Genomic DNA, 18969 nt, shown 5'->3' with positions numbered 1-18969 from the left:
CGCCGCAACGCGCGAGCCGGTTCGGACTAGTTTAATAATAAAAAGGACATTTGTGTTAGGACTCTGACGTTCATGGGCTAGGGAGGGTGTCCTCTAAGAATTTCCCTATCGCTATTACTTGAGATATGTGTAGAACCTCAATCCACATATATATACTGTCACAACTGTTAACGGATATTAGACGTAGACAATATCTTATGTAATATCTAACATTAAATGTAGGCATATCTATCCATATCTCATATTAAATGTAGGATCTCTAAAATCAGGGGATATGAGATCAGATCATGTACTATATATTTGGCCTCTTTGATCAATAAGAATCATGGGTGAATTATAACATTCTAACATGGTATCAGATGGTTTGATCCAAAACCTAGTCGGCCGAATGTGTGCCGCTTCTGCTATACCACCCATCAAATCTTCCTAACCCCATCTTGGCAGAACATCTAATTTGGTCATCTATCTATCTTTTTCAATTTCTTGTTTCTTGCAAACCCAAAAACCACATTTATCACAACTTTTCCTAAAAGACATTTCAGATGTTTGCTTAACAAATGAAACATTTTTTATTTGAATGAACACGAATATTTGGACTTCATGTTGTACTTGTGATAATCCGTGCTAGAAATTTGAAACTTAAAGAACAAATTTTATTTTTCACTTTTCTATCTCAATATTACTCCGTATATAGTTTAGTTCAAACTTCATTAAAATGATATGTTACGGTGGTACAGAAAACAGTTGAAATGGTCACAAGAATATTTTATTAGGCCGTATAATAACACATCTGAATGAATAGGACACTACCCTTAAAATTAATGATAAAATGTTCCCCTTAATTTAACATAGATAGGCTACTTAATTAGCCCAACGTGAACATCCTCAATCCAATACTCCAAGGTACCATACTAGTACTATCTAAAAACAGTCACCCTTTTACATATTTTTCAATGACACCCTTCATAATAAATAATACAAGAAAACAAACAATCCTCAATGTTTAAGTATTTTGTGTAAAAAATTACAAAATTAATCACTTATTCTAGTCGTGGTTTCCGCTCATCAACATCTTACCAGTTAAGCCACAAGACAGGGCCTCATTTGGTATGTTGCGCACAAGATGAACCCCTTCGGCGAAAACCACACCCATGCCCATATGCAAATGTGGCTCTATATGACAATGAAACGCCCACACACCTGGATTATCAGTCACAAATCTTAACGCGGTCCACCCATAAGGGAATATTACCGCTGTATTCCTCAGTGGTGGATTTATCAAATTTAATTTCTTTTCGTCGTTCTTAGAAAACTTCCCTTCACCATATCCCAACACCCAAAAGTCATGTCCATGAAGATGCCAAGGATGTATCTCACTCACATTTGCATTTAATGCATTGGCATTTTGTAGTATCACATCAATTGTATTGTTAAATTTTAGCATATAAACACCATTTCCATAGGTGGTGTTAGGGTTCGCCGGGGGCCTCATAATGTCATACGTGTCATGGAACGTGTCGGGTGGACTTTTTTGGTTAAACGCTTCGGTGAAACCATGTTTTATTGATCCTAAGTAAGGGGTTGGAGGTAGGGTTAATGACACATTGTTGATGGCCCACTTAGTGTAACCATCTATTCGATTTTGTGTATTGAGTAGGAAAATTCGTCGATGGTATGTGGTGGGAGGCTTTGGTGATCCTGAAAGGGCAAGTATTTTATTAGAGAATGTTTTGCTATGGACGTAGTCATTCCAAAGAGGGGTTTGTGGCGGTGCGAGTCTAGGAAGTTTTGATGCAGTTGTGGATTTATAGTGTAATATAACTAAGCCTTGAGGCGTTTTTGGTTCTCGTCCTCTAACGCCGACCGAAATCCAATAATTCTCGTTAGGATTTTGGTCGGTTTTGAATAGGACCGAGTAGGTTTCACCCGAGTATATGTCGAAGTCGTTTACCGAAAATGGTTCAATGTAGTTCCCATCAGCCTCAACCATCACCATTTTGTGGTTCTGCAAAAAAAAAAAAAAAATAATAAAAAAAAAAAATAAGAAGAAAAAAAAAAGTTAAAAAGATGTTAGCATAATGCTACTTTTTAGTTGTTTGTTCATAATTAAAGTTGTATAGATAGAATAAATAGAATGACTATATATTTGTCGATATATCTTTGACAATGAGGTAACTAAGCTAACGATAGAGATGCCCCTACTGCAAGTTGCGATGAATATGCTCCACTTTATTTCAGATAATTATACTTTTAATACGTCATAATATCACAATGTTTGGTTATTTATATAGAGACCACTTAATAAAGATATCAACAAACATTCACACATTGCTACCAAATCTGTAACCATATATTGTCACGATCACTGTCAGTAAAGCCTGTAAGATGGACGTATCAATCACATAGAGTATATACATACACAATGTGTAAGATGAGGAACCATAAACTATCGTTTATATAGAAACATGTTTATAAAAAAATCCAATGTATTTTTTTGATAAACATAAGGAAAACTTTAATAATCACAAAACCGAAAGAAAAAAAAAAAAAAAAAAAAAAAAAAAAAAAACTAACGAAAACATACATGATACAACTAACTAAACATTCTAAGACCAAAAACCAAAAATTGAATGTGTATGTTGTGTAAATAAACTCATTAAATGGGTTTAGTGAATGCTAATATTATTAGTTATATGAAATTAACAGGATAATTTGTATCTAACATTGATTAATATTACAAATAAATTATTATCTCAACTTTAATTGCTTCTGCGAAAAATAAAAAGGCTTTTTTTTTTTTTTTATTCTTTTCATAATTAAACTCTTTACTTTTCTCTTATTAGTAAGACTCCTTAATCATTTAGTTTTTAATAGTTTTACCTCTCAACTCTTTTGCATACATGAAAATAATGAATTGCTCATCAATTTATTTTTAGTTATACTTATTCCGAGAGAATGAATATTTTACTTGAACATGATACCTCTTATAATAATAATATTATCCGGAGTAACTCTAATAACTAGTCTCTCAGATGGTTGATGATTAATATTATTTACGATAAATATAAAACTAATTATTATTATATTTTTTAATAAAAAATTAATATTAATATTAATATAACTACTTATAATATACGGAGTAATGGAAAAGTGAGTAGACCAACCCCAATGGCAAGGTTGAGTGAAGCTAAAGCAGTAGTGCTTGCCACCCTGAGTCTGTATGTTCTGTTTGGCTTTACATGTAGAATGTTTGGTGCGCATTTTTCGTTTCCCTTAAACTTGCACCCTGGAAGACCACCGTTGCTATTATGCGCCGCTGCTAATGAACAATTGTATTGCCCTCTTCCATTCAACAACAGACTCTGCAAAATAAATAAACAAAAAATTGTTAAGTTAGTAATTCGAAACGTATTTAAAAATTTAAAAATATAGAATCAATAGGTCTTTTAGGTTTGTTTTTTAGTACTTATTAAAATTCCCACATGAAAGCCTTGTTACACAAACTTTGTAGTTGGTTGCTAAACAAAAGGTGCATTAACAACATTCCAACAAGCATGCAACCATGATTTGTGTCCTTTTATCTTTTCAATTCAACTTTTTGAATAGCTTTTTCTTTCATATTATAAATACTAGAAATGAAAACCACGATTTATAATACAAGATTTAAATTAAATTAAATTAAACTAAATAGAAATAAAAACCACGATTCTACCATCCACACCCTTAGATATTTACCAAACATAAATAACGTAGTAGCATAAACAAAGAACAAAGTCTTGGGCAATGTGTAAAAAAACGAAATTATATTTTTTTTCTTCTAGTAATACTCAATTATGGCCGAGTAAACCGGTCTCGTCAGGTTCACTAGCACATGGGGTATTTTGTTGCCGTATGTAGGTGGGTATCAGGTCCTTTTTATCGGTAGCGGCGTAGCGCCTAAGAATTTAGATAGGCAACGATCTCTTTGTTGGAGATCTGGTTCAGTCCAGATTTGGAGGTAGATCCGGTCTTTTGCGGTTTAAGATCTTTTTATGACAGCTCGTGATGTTGTGGCCGCCGATGTTGTTCTATTGTGATAGTCGACGTTCTCTTAATCGTCGTCGCTGTTTATTGTTTGTTAAGTTTTTTTTTTACATCATTTTTTAGTACAGTTGTTACATAGGTTAATTTCATTTTGTTGGTGTACTTTTCGAGTTAATTGTGATCCGCTCATTTGGTTTGACAGTTGAGTTATGACTGTAGTTTTTTGTCGTTTGTTTTGGTTATGTTTGGATGTCATTGTGTATATGTTGTACTTGTTGATCTTCGGACGCTTCTAGTGTTATTACTTTTTTTTTTTTGGAAAAAAAATTCACTGCCACGGTAATTTTTTGTGTAGTACTCCATATAAATTATGAATAAACCCTTTCAAATCATCTATACATTATATTGCATTATATTGCATTATATTTGTTATATTATTATTAAAATTAATATTATAATTTATAATATAATATATAACATATTGTAATTGTAATAAGTTTATAAAGAATTATAATTATATTTACACGGTATTATTCTAAACTAGGAAATGGCCGAATGGCCACTCCGTTGGACCAAATAATCGGGGTGAAAAACGTAAAAAAAAAAAAAAAAAAAAAAAAAAAAAATACTAAAAGATAAAATAGATGACGTCATCATGACATCAGCTATGTACTATTCATTGATGATATTATTATGTATAGGGTTAAAGGCAAAAATAGGCTACAAAATTACACAAATGTACCGATGTCGCCCACAAACTCATTTCCGTCCTACTGTCGCCTACAAACTTTCAAAAAATGTGCTAATATTAACATTTTATATTTTTGACCTGTTGAATACTAAATTTGACCTGATACTTTTTTTTTTATAAATAAAATCCAATCCACGAACGACACGTGTTGATTTAATATCATTTTTAATCGGTTTAGCTGGTAGCAAGTCATTTTTGTTTACATTGATACACTTTTTGAAAGTTTTTATTTACATTGGTACACTTTTTGAAAGTTTGTAGGCGACAGTAGAACGGAAATGAGTTTGTGGGCGACATCGGTACATTTGTGTAAGTTTGTAGCCTATTTTTGACTTTAACCATTAAGTATATTGTTAATAAGGAAGGAATGCACATATTTAAGTTAATTTGAACTTGCACAATATGCTCAGGTCGTCTTAATTTGAGAGTGGGTGAGTTATATTTACCCTCTAGGACTTCTGATTATATGAGTCTCAAAACTCAAAATGAGTGTAAATCTTTGTGTATATGTACGTTCTTAATTAAGTAGATACGTATAATCTAATTGTTAACACTTGAAACATGAATGAATAATACGGAGTATGTTTTACTTTTTAATTGAAGCGTAACACAAAAACAACAAAATTAAAAAAAAAATAATAATAATAATAATAATAATAATAATAATAATAATAATAATAATAATAATAATAATAATAATAATAATAATAATAATAATAATAATAATAATAATAATAATAATAATAATAATAATAATAATAATAATAATAATAATAATAATAATAATAATAATAATAATAATAATAATAATAATAATAATAATAATAATAATAATAATAATAAAACAATTTCCTCCGGCCATGTTCAAAGAAAAACATAACCTTTGTGACAAAAAACTTTAAATAATACTTTCCATATCAAAAATATATAGTGGCATTCGTTCCTCTATACTTGTTCAATAAAAGCAACTATTATATATTTAAATTTCTATATCTACTTCATCTTGTTAGGAATTCGGTAGGCCCTAACAAGACACGTGATTCATCAAACCACCAAACCCACAAACGACAAACGATTAATAAAGCTAGAACGATAAATAAAAACGATAAACGACACAGGGTATTTAACGTGGTTATATCCCAACTCCAAAACACGGAGAAAAGTTTAGTTCACGGGCGCAAACCAGAGATTTTCTTCTATTATTGTGCACACATTACAATGAGGCTAGGGGTTACAATTTATAAAAAGAGTTAAACTTATCCATCAAGTTACACTTGTCCTTCAAGCAAAAGATATTCCATAAATATCTACTACTTGCTCCATACTCCATTCCTACTAGAAGATTTAATTAAGGCAACAAAATCTCTACGACTTGTTCACCAAGTCAAGTTCCCTACGACTTGTTCACCAAGTCAAGCGCCTTGCTCATCAAGTCACGTCTTGTTCCTTTGATCAAATTCTTCACACCTTCAACAATCTCTCACTTGAAGACTTTGAGCAAACTCTTCACTACTCAACAATCTCTCACTTGAAGATTTTGAACAAACCCCGAACATCAATCTCCATTCCAACCAAGAACGTCAAACCACTATTATACCGCCAAACTCCATTTGGGACACGCACACTCATCACATACGTCGAATGAGTAGACTTTCGATACAAGGTCTTCAACACTACTTGTTGGAACTAGAAACCAATAACCACCTCAAGTGTTAATGTTGTTCAAACACCCATAGCAACTCCCGATCTTGTAACGACCCTGGATTTTCCAACGTTTATTTATTAATAATTATTATTATTAATACGTGTGATTAAACGAATGTATGTCATTACATTTGCATGTTGCCATGATTGCCCGAACTTGACTTTAATTGCCCGAAACGTCTTTGTGACACCCGGAACTTACCCGAATAATATTTTCAAGTATTATTTACATTCATGATTAATTTTATTAATCATTTTAATTAACTATGGTGATTAGTTGGTTACTTGGGCTTTAATTGGATTTATTTGTTAAATACTTGAACTTGGGCTTGACAAAGTTAATGGACTCATGATATTGGACATATAAGCCCACCCTACATCTAAATAGACTACTAGAAGCCCAACTTTAGGCTAGTAACTTGTTAATATAAACCTTGGAATAACTAGATTAAACTAAAAACAAAATACTTACAAGCATGCTAGTAACCCTTTCCCCCATGCATTTACTTTTACCATTCAACACTTACACCATGCTCAACACAAGAATTTAGGAAGTTGACCACCCCCATTGGATGGCCTAAAAATCGTCCACTTTACATGGGGAGGGGGGAGGTTCAATTTTTTTTTATGTTACTTATTACTTGCATTCATCTCACTCTTACACACACTTCACTTTGCTACTTCTCTTTCTCACATTTTTCTCTCTACTTGGTAAGTAACAAGGCTTATTTTCTCTTCTTTTTCTTCATCTAAAACCGCCACCATCATCATTCTTTTACTTGGTTGTGTTGTTGTTTAATTACTTGTTCTTGTTGTTGATTACCTTCTTGAAGTTGTTTGTTGTTTTAAATAATCAAACTTCCTAGTTTGTTCTTCATATTATCTTGTTATTCAAGAACAAGCAACAACCTAAACTCTCTAGTTTATGGTTCTACAATTGATATTTTAAAGATTTAAAGTTCATAAGTTCTAAAAATCATACATGCATTCATGTTTGTAAACTTGAGGTTTACTTTCTTAAGAATCAAAGCCTTGGCTTGAATCTTTAAAGTATGAATAACCATGAACTTATTACTTGTAAATTTATTCATACACTTTTAATTTCGTGATTCTTGTTATAATGGTCAAAGTGTTACTAGTTAACCTTGACCTCATTTATCTTGAACTAAAGTTAAAAGTTCAAGAACATGCAAATGAAACTTTTAATTATAACTTTGTACACTTATGTTTGATCTAGACTTTTGGGTCTTGGATCTTCAAGATCAAACTAACCACTTAAGATCTTGATTAGTTAGTTTATTTTCAAGTTTGTAGTACAATATTACTTTTCTAATTCATGCATGTGTTGAATCTATGATCTTGATGCAACTTTGGTTCATCAAACTTCATACAACTCTTAAGTGAGTTGTGCTTCATATCATAGACTTACACTAGTGTTATGATGGTCAAATCTTGGTTAAGATGATGCAAACACATCAACGAGTTGTACGCTTGAAGTTATATGCATCAAGAATGAGAACCGTGATAAGCATCAAGTACCAAGACCACCGGAACTCACTTTTAACTTCCTGTTTTCTGTTTACAGCCCTCTGTCCTACTGTTTCTGTAACAGACCAGTAGACCTGGGCTACTGAGACCTTTATTTTCAAATAGATCTTTTCGAGTAGATAACTTTTCATATAAGACTCGTCTTAATCCGAGTTACGGTTTAGAATCTATGGCCCTCCGAGCGTCACTATGTCCATTTATTTTTCTGTTTTCTGTTTATAGTTTCAGTTTTTCTGGTTTCTGTAACAGACCAATACACCTGGGTTACTGTAACCTTGATTTTCAGATAGCTCAGTTCGTGTAGATAACTTTTCATATAGGACTCGTCTTAATCCGAGTTACGGTTTAGGATTTATGGCCCTCCGATCGTCACTATGTCCTTTTAACGTTGTGCAGAAATTTCTGACCTACTCGCACTTAGACCGTCGCCACGGTCAAGCGAAGACGAGTTTGCTTCTGTAAATTTTACCACACTTAACGGACTTGTATACGGAGCCATGGCCACTGGTCTCACCTTATTTCAGTAGGTGTAGAGGCCGTGGTGACTGACCGAACTCAGCCCTTGTTTTAAACTACTTTCATGAACGAAACTTACTTTACGCCTTTTGTTTGATGATGAATGATGATGACCCTTAAGACCTTATTTACATGCTTTTAAACCTTTTGGGACGATTTAATGACTTAGTACTATTTGACTTAGGTTGAGGACCTTCGGACCGATTACTTGCACACCTTTTCCGAACCAACTTTACGACTACATTATCATTGTGAGTTATAGCATCCCTTTTTACTTTAACTATTTGGGACTGAGAATACATACACGTTTTATGTTTTACATACTAGGCACGAGTACTTAAAAACTTATATATGTGTGGGTTATACAACGGCACAAACATTCCCTTTAGCTCGGTAACGTTTAATCATTGGTTTTTGAACCGTGAACGCGAATCTTAGATATGGATCCATAGGGTTTGACATCCCCACTCGGGCTAGTCGCGCTAGCATTTAACGAGTGATTAATACTTCGTAATCATACGCACTTGCCAAGTGTACTTTCAGGGGGTATAAACGTTAAGTTAGTTACCAAGTGCCCACGGTTAAGCATATACTTTATCATATCGTTTTGAAACGCTCTTTGTAGCACTGAAATCTCGTGGCCTGCCTTACATACTGTTATACTTAAACTATAGTTCACCAACCTGTGTTAACGTTTTAAGCATGTTTTTTTCAGGTGCTTGAGGTTAGCTTCCGCTGTGTACTAGTCGTACTGTAGACACCCGCTGCTTAGAGTTGTTATCGCATGAACTACTTTACCTTGCATTCAAACTTTAGTACTTTTGAATTATGACTTGTAACGACCATTGTGGTCACATACACTTATTATTTGCTTCCACTTAGTGAAGCATGCTTTTGGATTGTAAAACATTTGATGTCGGTTATGACATCACCTTTTTATCGTGAATGCAACTTATTTTATTACAGCATATAGTACTTAACCTTGTAATGATCCTGTTGTTGATGATTCGTACACGATGGTTTTGTACGGGGCATCACAGATCTCCTCTCAGCTACGACTTTTGGTCACGCCGCTCTTCCACACCTGAGGGAGGGAAGTCTTTCGACATCAAAACCGATAAGCTTCAACCAGATCTCCAGTTACTAACAGCGGTACTCTCGGTTTCTTGCACCACCATCTTCTTACACAAGAAGATCAATTGAAGTATGCAACTCTTCAATTATAGGATTCTTCATGAGACTACACCACCTCACTAATCAATCTAGACATCCCGAACCCACATGTCAATGATCACCCTCGTACAGAATTTCCCGTCTATCTATGATTTCCTTTTAACAGCAATCAGAAAATTCAACAGACGTCTTTGTACTCTTCATCAAGGCTCCAGTGAGAACAACCTCGAAATCTACCACCTTTTCAACTTTCCGCTTTCTCGCTGGTACACTGACCTCCTCATAGCTATGAATTTCACAAACCCTATATTCTCATCCTAAGCACGCTCCCACTGTACGAGTAAGAAATAAAACTGCGGCTATCCGAGAACAATCTGGTTCGTTCCACCGGTCAGTTACAAATCTCTTTGCCATTCGAGGGTATACTTGCAGCATCCAAGTACCCTAGTGTTATACGCACTAATCATGTGAATACAAGAGACCCACGTTGCATAATCGTCTCCATAACTCCCATTAGTCTTCAAACTCCCACTAGCTCAGTACTTCCGTCGATTACCAAACTCCCACCGAGTTCCAGACACCCTCTAGAAAGCTCAAGTTCCAGGACTTACAAGATTATCCACTTCTACCATCACCTGAACATTCCTAATTGGTCACCCATAAGAAACTGCTCGCTTTGTTGAACAAACCATCACCTAAACCCGAGCCACAGTCGAACGCGTCCTATCCGACAACTTCAAACCAATTTCTTCAGTGAGAGAAGCTAACCCTGCCCACATACTCCAAAATACTATGGAATATTCGACCAAATACATTAGTCGACTCGTTCAATAATCTGATGTTGGACTTTGGTTTGCACCATAACAAACCTCCCCTCAAACCCAAGTTCAACTCGGCATCCCTCCAATGATAGTCAAGATCCAACCTTCTTTAGTACTTGCCGCAACATCGGAACACAACTTGAATGGGACCACATCAAGTCTATTTACGGTACAAGGCTCCAAGATCAACTCATCCACTGAGGGTGCACAACCGCATGTGCCAACCAAGGGGTTAAGTCAAAAGTCGACATGCTGCAAATGTCACGTTGCGCTATCCACACATCCAGACTACAACCTGCGAGTGTCTAACCTTCACGATGACTCTCACTTTTGATTTTCAAACGAATGTCCCATTGTTTGCTACCTTACCTCCCAAACCTGAGAGAAACCAACTTCTTAAGCACACACACTTGTTTTTTCCCAATATTCGATGTATGACTAAGGTTTGCACCCAAAACAAACCTCCCCTCAAACCCAAATCCATATGAGCCTCCCTTCCAACGATAGTTCAGACCCAATCTTTACCGCCGCCAAACGGAACTCCCAACTGTCTATGTGCGGACCAGTGAGATTTCGATACAAGACTCCAGGATCAACTCAACGTTACCAGGAAAACGCACGCGCGCTCAGAGGTGCGCCCACAACGCCGTCCATCACATTCGGAATATATTTAGCTCCCGTAACAAACCTTCATCTCTGGAAAAAAAATCACAGCCTTTATCGCCCGAAGATTCGCAAGACAAAACGTCTCGCCACTCGCAACATCAAAACCGGAACTCTCTCCATAAAACTGCCGCAACTTTAAAAAATCGTATCTCAAGATCCAACGGTCCGATCATCACCAAAATTTTACCACTCTTAGATCGGTAACTCTGGAACCTACAGTCATAGTTTCACGTCGATCCAACGGTAGACGAACCCTCTATGAATTTTCTCGTACAACTGCTCTAAACCCGAACGGCTGCAACTTCTAAAAAACATTACTCAAGATATAACGGTTCGATCACTGTCCAATTTTGACCATGACTAGATATATGAGTCTAACATCTACAGTAAAATTTTCAATGTGATCCGACGGTTAACGAACCCGTAGTAATTTTTCTCCTCTAATAGCTCTGTAACTAAATCTTGAACAGAAGCATTCGAAAAATCATATCTTGAAATCTAAAGGTCCGATCTTCCTAAAATTTTTACAGCTACTAGATCTATGACTCCAGCACCGTCGGTAAAAATTTCAAGCCAATCCAACGACTAACGAACCCGCAGTAATTTTTATTCTCCAGCTGCGCAGTAGAATCCGAATTTTGAAAAGTTCACCATTCCCTCGAACGGGACCGCAAGGAATGATAACTTAGATCCGATACCCGAATCTTCCCCAAAATCTCTTCTTTGTCTTCAGCAACAAATCTTCGATATCTCGACACAAGTTGCAAGACACACAACCCTGTCGTTTAATCTAACCTTGATGAAAAACCCGAATCATCAAACGAATAGAATATTTTGTTTTCAAATCGCCATCGTGCCCGTCTTCGAACCTTAAAGCTCTGATACCACTTGTTAGGAATTCGGTAGGCCCTAACAAGACAGGTGATTCATCAAACCACCAAACCCAAAAACGACAAACGATTAATAAAGCTAGAACAATAAATAAAAACGATAAACGACACAGGGTATTTAACGTGGTTATATCCCAACTCCAAAACACGGAGAAGGGTTTAGTCAACGGGCGCAAACCAGAGATTTTCTTCTATTATTGTGCACACATTACAATGAGGCTAGGGGTTACAATTTATAGGAAGAGTTAAACTTGTCCATCAAGTTACACTTGTCCTTCAAGCAAAAGATATTCTATAAATATCTACTACTTGCTCCATACTCCATTTCTACTAGAAGATTTAATTAAGGCAACAAAATCTCTAAGACTTGTTCACCAAGTCAAGTTTCCTACGACTTGTTCACCAAGTCAAGCGCCTTGTTCATCAAGTCACGTCTTGTTCCTTTGATCAAATTCTTCACACCTTCAACACATCTATCTTTTTTTTTACATCAGTTTGGCCTTTGGATCACTCAGGTAGACAAAACCATCCACGCGTTTAGGAGTGTTCATTGGTTCAATTTTCAGGTAGTTCGGTTTATTCAGTTCGGTGTATTCGGTTTTTAAATTTTTTGGGGCAAAACCGAAAATCGAACCGAAAACCGAATTCAAAGGTAAAACCGAACCTAACCGAAACCGAATTCGATTTCGGATTCGGTTCGATTTTCGGTTAAAACCTAATATTATGAAACAACTAAGAACGATGGTTGTTTAATTGTAGCGTTAGTGATGTCTTGGTTATTCATATGCTAAAACAATGATGTACTATTAAATCATCAAGAATTCGATGATTTATTAATATTTATAACTTAATTATGACGTTTATTGCTCCTGTTATTAAGAAGAAGAACATAATAATTTGAGTAACATAATTATATGTGAGCTATCAAATTATCATATGGGTGAAAACATATTTTATTGATTAGATCTCAAATTATAATGACATTAAAACATAAATATACAATTTAAATATATAAAAATTTTGAATTCGGTTTTCGGTTAAACCGAATTCAGAATTTTTAAAACCGAAAACCGAATTTAAATTCGATTTCGGTTTGACTTGATCCGAAAACCGTTTTTCAAATTCGGTTTGGCTTTTTTTCGGTATGGTTTTCGGGTTAAACGGTTTCAAACAAAATACTGACCACTCCTACACGCGTTCATCTCTCGTAGTTGCATAACCCGCCCCCAACTACCACCTTGGAGGAAACCCGGACCAATTCGGGTGCAATGTTGCAGCCAGCGGAGTCAAACTCCCGACCTCTGGCTAAGAGAGACAAACCACTACCAGTTGAGCTACAACTCAATGTTTCACCTTCATCTATCTATTACTTTTTAATAAATAGGATTAATTTATTTTTCAGATAAATTTATTCAAACTTACCAAAACCTATAAAGATATATACTCACATGTATCAAATTTATCTCAAATCAAGCAAAAATTCTCAAGGTATAGTGTTTTTTAGACCATGAATCAATACGATATAGTGCCAATACATAGTCATGTCTAAATTTTAATTTGACATTTACATTTACATATTTTACATTTTACATATGCATGATAATAAACTTAATTTTACAACAAGACTATTTGTTACGGGCGTCAAATGTGGCATCAAATTAACGTGTCTAAATATTGACGGAAAGCAACGCCCATTACAAGGCGTCAATTTTAACTATAATTTTTTGAGGCATAATTAACCATAGTATCATTTATTTACTTATTTATATTTTATATATATAGAAAAAAAGGAAGAAAAAACAAATTTCTTACTTGTGGTTCACCTATCCAACGCATCGGATTAGCAGAGAGATCAACCTCTTGTTCATGAATATCTTTATGCCACCAATCACTCAGCAACAAATTAAACTCTCCATCATAATTGAATGGTTCTTTTTTCCCTTCTTCAACGTCTACTATTAGTAACCCATACAATCCTGCTGATCTTTGCATCCCATAATGTCCATGATAAAAGTATGTACCTGCCTGCACCAAATCATCCATAGTTTATCATTCGAATTTTGTATTTTTTTCAAATCTTATTCATCCTCACGTTATAACACTTCTCTATGAATAATACTTCTTAATTTATTCACGTTATAACACTTCTCACGTTATAACACTTGATTAATTTATTCAGGTCACGTTATAACACTTCTCTATGAATAATAGTGTGTATTTTTCTAAGAACATGCACCCTTAAAGAGTGTCATTAAAAATCAAATTTATGAATTAAATTAAATTAGTTATGGTTAGTTATCTTCACAATCTGGGTGATTATTTTTAATGTACAAATAAATTAAGTATGTTCGAATTTTTAAACATAACTCTTATAGTAATCATTAGAAAAAATTCCAATAACGTATCCTATCTTTTAACATACAATATTACCAATATCTAAAAATCTACTGAAATCATCATGGTTATATTATACCGAAAGGTTGTGTGATATATTTATGGTAGTCTACCTTGTTATGGTGAATGTTGTGTAAAATAGTTATGGTAGCTTGTGAGTGATTTGATTAAATATGATTAGTATTGAGTGAAAATTAAGAGAATAAGTAAATTTAAATAAAAAAGAAACAAACCAATCAAAACGAGTCAAAGGTTGTTATGTCTCCGACTACACCCTCACGCCTAAAAATGTTGTCTCACAACACCATATAACATACGTTGTGAGCGTCATCATTCTCCCCAACTAGGATTCGACGCACAAAATCACGCCTGGTCTTACATAAAGTATTTCCATTGTTTTGTAGATAGGTATTATTATTATATTAGTACTATAGGATAGGATTTTCAATATGATATTATAATATGTATCATTTCTTAATTAGTTGGAATATTTTAAAATTTTAAAATAAATGTGATATGACAAAGGATATAAATTATTATATATACATATAAATAATTAAATAATAAATATAGAATCAAAAGTTCCATATTTTCATACATACCTTATCAACCTTGAACCTGTATTCAAATGTTTCTCCAGGATTTATAGCACATTGTGATATAGATGCAGTTCCATCAGCCCATGGTGTTCCAAGCTACATGTATTCATTATTATAAAAACAGAAACTTAAACACCGTTTAATTAATAACTCAATTAATACCATATATACTTATATAAATTCCAAAACGTTACAAACCTGTCTAATTCCATGCCAATGAATAACAACTCCTTCCGTATGGAGTTTGTTAGTAAGATGGACAACAACGGTGTCCCCAACTCGAGCTTTAATGGTCGGGCCAGGGAACTGACCGTTGATGCCCATCACAACATTTTCTAAACAATCAGGTGCACCGTACATGTATTCGACTTCCCATTCGAAATGTCTAGCTTTTGAGGCCAAAGTAGAGCTCAATAACACCCCAAAATAACAAAAGTATACAAGTAAACAAATAGGTGTAAGCCTGGTAAGAGCCATTTTTGGTATAAAATGGGATGTGAATGAATCAACTATAATGGTAAAGGTATAAGGTACTATATATATTTGGGTGAAACTTTTCAAGAGCTCTGGTTGTTAATGCGAAACTACTAGTGATAATGCCTTCGTTACTTGTTTAAAAAGCTATGTTGCTCTGTATTTAGTAATTATTGTTCTTCGAATGGACATCCATTCTATTCATGTTTTTTTTTTATTTATTATATTATAATTATAATTATAATTATAATTATAAATTATAATTATTATTTAATTATTCATTATTATTAAATTATTATTGTTATTATTATTATTATTGTTATTATTTTTGCTGAACGGCAAGTTTTGCATCGGTGTATCATTTATTTCAACGACACTCATCATTTGCACACACACGCGTTCGAGAGGAAAACGAATCGCTTACTGTTTTTATTACTATTATTTTTTCTATATTGTAATATAATTAAATTAAATTAAATTATAATTATAATTATTAACTTTATATTATTATACTTCTACATATTATTATTATTATTATTATTATTATTATTATTATTATTATTATTATCAAATATTAATTGTTAATTATCATTAATATCGTTTTTATTTTTATTTATTTTTATTTTTTTCTGAATTCCGCGTGCTTTGACCGATTGTTTGATACTGTACTCCATACTTGATTATTTTGCAAACTTTTTAAAAGCAAACAATAACGTAGTTTACAAGTAGGATGATAATTTATTTTTTTAAAGCAGCATTATATTCAACTAAAAATAGCTAATACACAGATACATATAAACACCATGTAGGGTTAGAATAATTGTAGATGCTCTAATTAACTCGATGTAATTTAGGGTTTCCATTATGGCTTTGAAACAAGTAAAATTTCTTCAAGGTAGATTCACTTGCCATAATTTTTTCATGAATATTTACAAATATACATCAGTGAACTCAAACTCACGGTTTTATAACTTTATAGTTGAAGAGGCTTGATACTGCTAGAATGTTAGGCCAATGGCTCTTTGATTTTGAAACAAATAATATATATGGATGGTTTGTTTGTATGATTTGCAACCTATGTTCTAATTATAAGTCTGGTGTTAATCCTGACTGTAACGTTACATACAAAATGCATTTTTTTGGTGATGTGACAAGGTCATGAGTGAAGTTAAATAATGGTTATTGTTAAATTTTAGTGTTAAATTTGAGTGAAAAGATATTAAAGATGTGATAAAATTTGATTGAAAGTTTGGTGGAGAAAAAAGTTAATAATGTATATAAATATGTATCAAAATCTGAACGGTAAAAAAAACACAACCTTTTTTTGGTCAAGAAAGTCACTAATGCCCCTATCCATTAGAGAGTGATGTCGGGTTAGGGGCGTCACGTTTCGTCAAATTGTGACACATCATCTAACGAGAAATATGTAACACGGTGTTATTAATAGTCTAAGATCACTCTCAACCATAACATCTTTCTTATAATTAACACACTGTCACATCAACTTCACATCACTATTTCCTTCTTATTTCCTACTCATCACTACATATCACTCTCAATCATCATTATAGTGTTTCTCAACCACTTTAAATTAATTAAATAAACTATAGTACACATCTTAAAGTCAAATGTACAACCAATTAAAACAATAACATCCGTGATGGTTTATGCTTAACATTCACGAAATCCTTTACGAGCTAAGATTTGCGTTACTTTGGCACTTTGCTCCAAACGATGCCAATTATTGGCTAGAAGATTGGCGGCAATTTAACATCAACATCTCCCGTTGTTAGTGCTCTAACACCAATTAAAAAAATAGTATTTTAAAATGAATTTGATTATTGCAATACGCACTAAGGATGTGTTTGATAAACCTAAATGATTTATCGCTAAATTGTTCATAATTTGAATAATTCAAAGATTCTGGATGAAAATAATCAGCTTGATAATTATTTTGAACGAATATTGTGAATGATGTAAAATTACTTTATTAATATATGACACGAATAAAATTACAATATAGTTGTTTAATAAGTGTTACTGATATAATGTAAAGAGAATATTATAAAAAATTTAGGTGTTTAATGGTTAAGAGATATTTATAGTTCTGAATTGTTTAACATTGAATGATGAATCATTCAACATCATCTGTCATTCAGAGGTCAGTAATAAATGCGTTGAATGATGAATGATTCGGTATTCAACGTTGAATCATTCAATTAAAAAGGAGAACAAACATACACTAAAAGAATTATGTTGTTCACTATACATTCAATACGGAGTAGTTAATTAGAAAAGGTGCTAAACATTTTTATTAGTTTTGCTCAAAAGATTTTCCCGTAGTAAACTTTTTCGTCTACAATTAAATATTTGAAATGTAACATAAAATAAACATGGTTCATAGTCATTTTCGAATTGATGAATCGAATTTGATAACCACTTACATGATAAAAAAAATTCTCACTAATTTTTTTTATTATATAACAAGAATAACACATGTAGTTAATTAACCTAATTTAGTTGATGTTAAAGTTAAAATGATTTAAACTATTTAAAGTTATTGAGATAGTCCTTGTAATTTGTATACAATTGTTGGTTTAGTACCAAAACTTTTTTTTTATGTAGATACTCCTTCTGATATACAAATCGTACTAACAGTAGTGGAGACAGAGAGGGAATAGAGGGGGTGCTCAGCTTCCTCTAATATGCCGAATTCAAATGAAATATTAATATATAGCCCATACTTAATTATCTTAACTATGTCTCTCTCAATTATTCATCTTACCGATCCTTTTTCTTGCCAACCAACTTCCGGTTAATTTTCACACTTGATCTCTTTATCCACCATCAATAGAGCCTCTTTTCCGATCTATGTGTAACACCCAGATTTTTTTTATATCACAGCGGAAGTACAATTAGTTACTAAAATAACCCTGGTTAATGCTTACAAACCATAGTTAACAAATCAACTTAGTTACTGTTATTACAATATTCCAAAACATCGGTGTTACGTGAAAACATGATTAAAATTGAAACATCAGAGTTAATCACGTAGTCAAACATGTCTTCAAACCCGTCCGCAACACCCATCATAAACAGCAGTACCTAAACCTGCAAGGGTGGAAATATGGGGGAATTAGCACAATTTCTAAGTGAATGTATACTATCTAACAGACAAAGCATAAGCAACTGAATATGCAAAGGCCACAGATATGCTAACGTCCTGAACTAGCATATAACAACAACTAACAATATGAGGATCGGCGGCTTGTACGAGCACACGACTTAGTTGATCAAGCTACAGTCTACCGATAGTCCGCTTTACTGACTCCACCGCATAACCGTCCAGACGCAACACATGCGTCCTTCTATGCTATACTGAACAATTAGTAACACCATGACCCGACCAG

At 33.5% G+C, this 18969-nt stretch overlaps 1 protein-coding gene across 1 annotated transcript; it reads right to left on the bottom strand.

Annotated features, from left to right (window-relative positions):
* Positions 1 to 817: 817 nt before the first annotated feature.
* Positions 818 to 15584, bottom strand: LOC139885671 (L-ascorbate oxidase-like). Its single transcript, XM_071869422.1, has 5 exons — positions 15284 to 15584; positions 15089 to 15181; positions 13905 to 14117; positions 3165 to 3362; positions 818 to 2005 (listed from the first exon to the last, which is right to left on the bottom strand). Exons 1-5 carry the CDS (start codon positions 15560 to 15562, stop codon positions 1046 to 1048), a joined length of 1743 nt encoding a protein of 580 aa, XP_071725523.1. The 5' UTR covers positions 15563 to 15584; the 3' UTR covers positions 818 to 1045.
* Between the last annotated feature and the right edge of the window lie 3385 nt (positions 15585 to 18969).

The sequence above is a fragment of the Rutidosis leptorrhynchoides genome, chromosome 1 (assembly GCF_046630445.1).
Source record: "Rutidosis leptorrhynchoides isolate AG116_Rl617_1_P2 chromosome 1, CSIRO_AGI_Rlap_v1, whole genome shotgun sequence".
NCBI lineage: Eukaryota > Viridiplantae > Streptophyta > Magnoliopsida > Asterales > Asteraceae > Rutidosis > Rutidosis leptorrhynchoides.
This window is presented reverse-complemented; position numbering and strand designations above follow the sequence as displayed.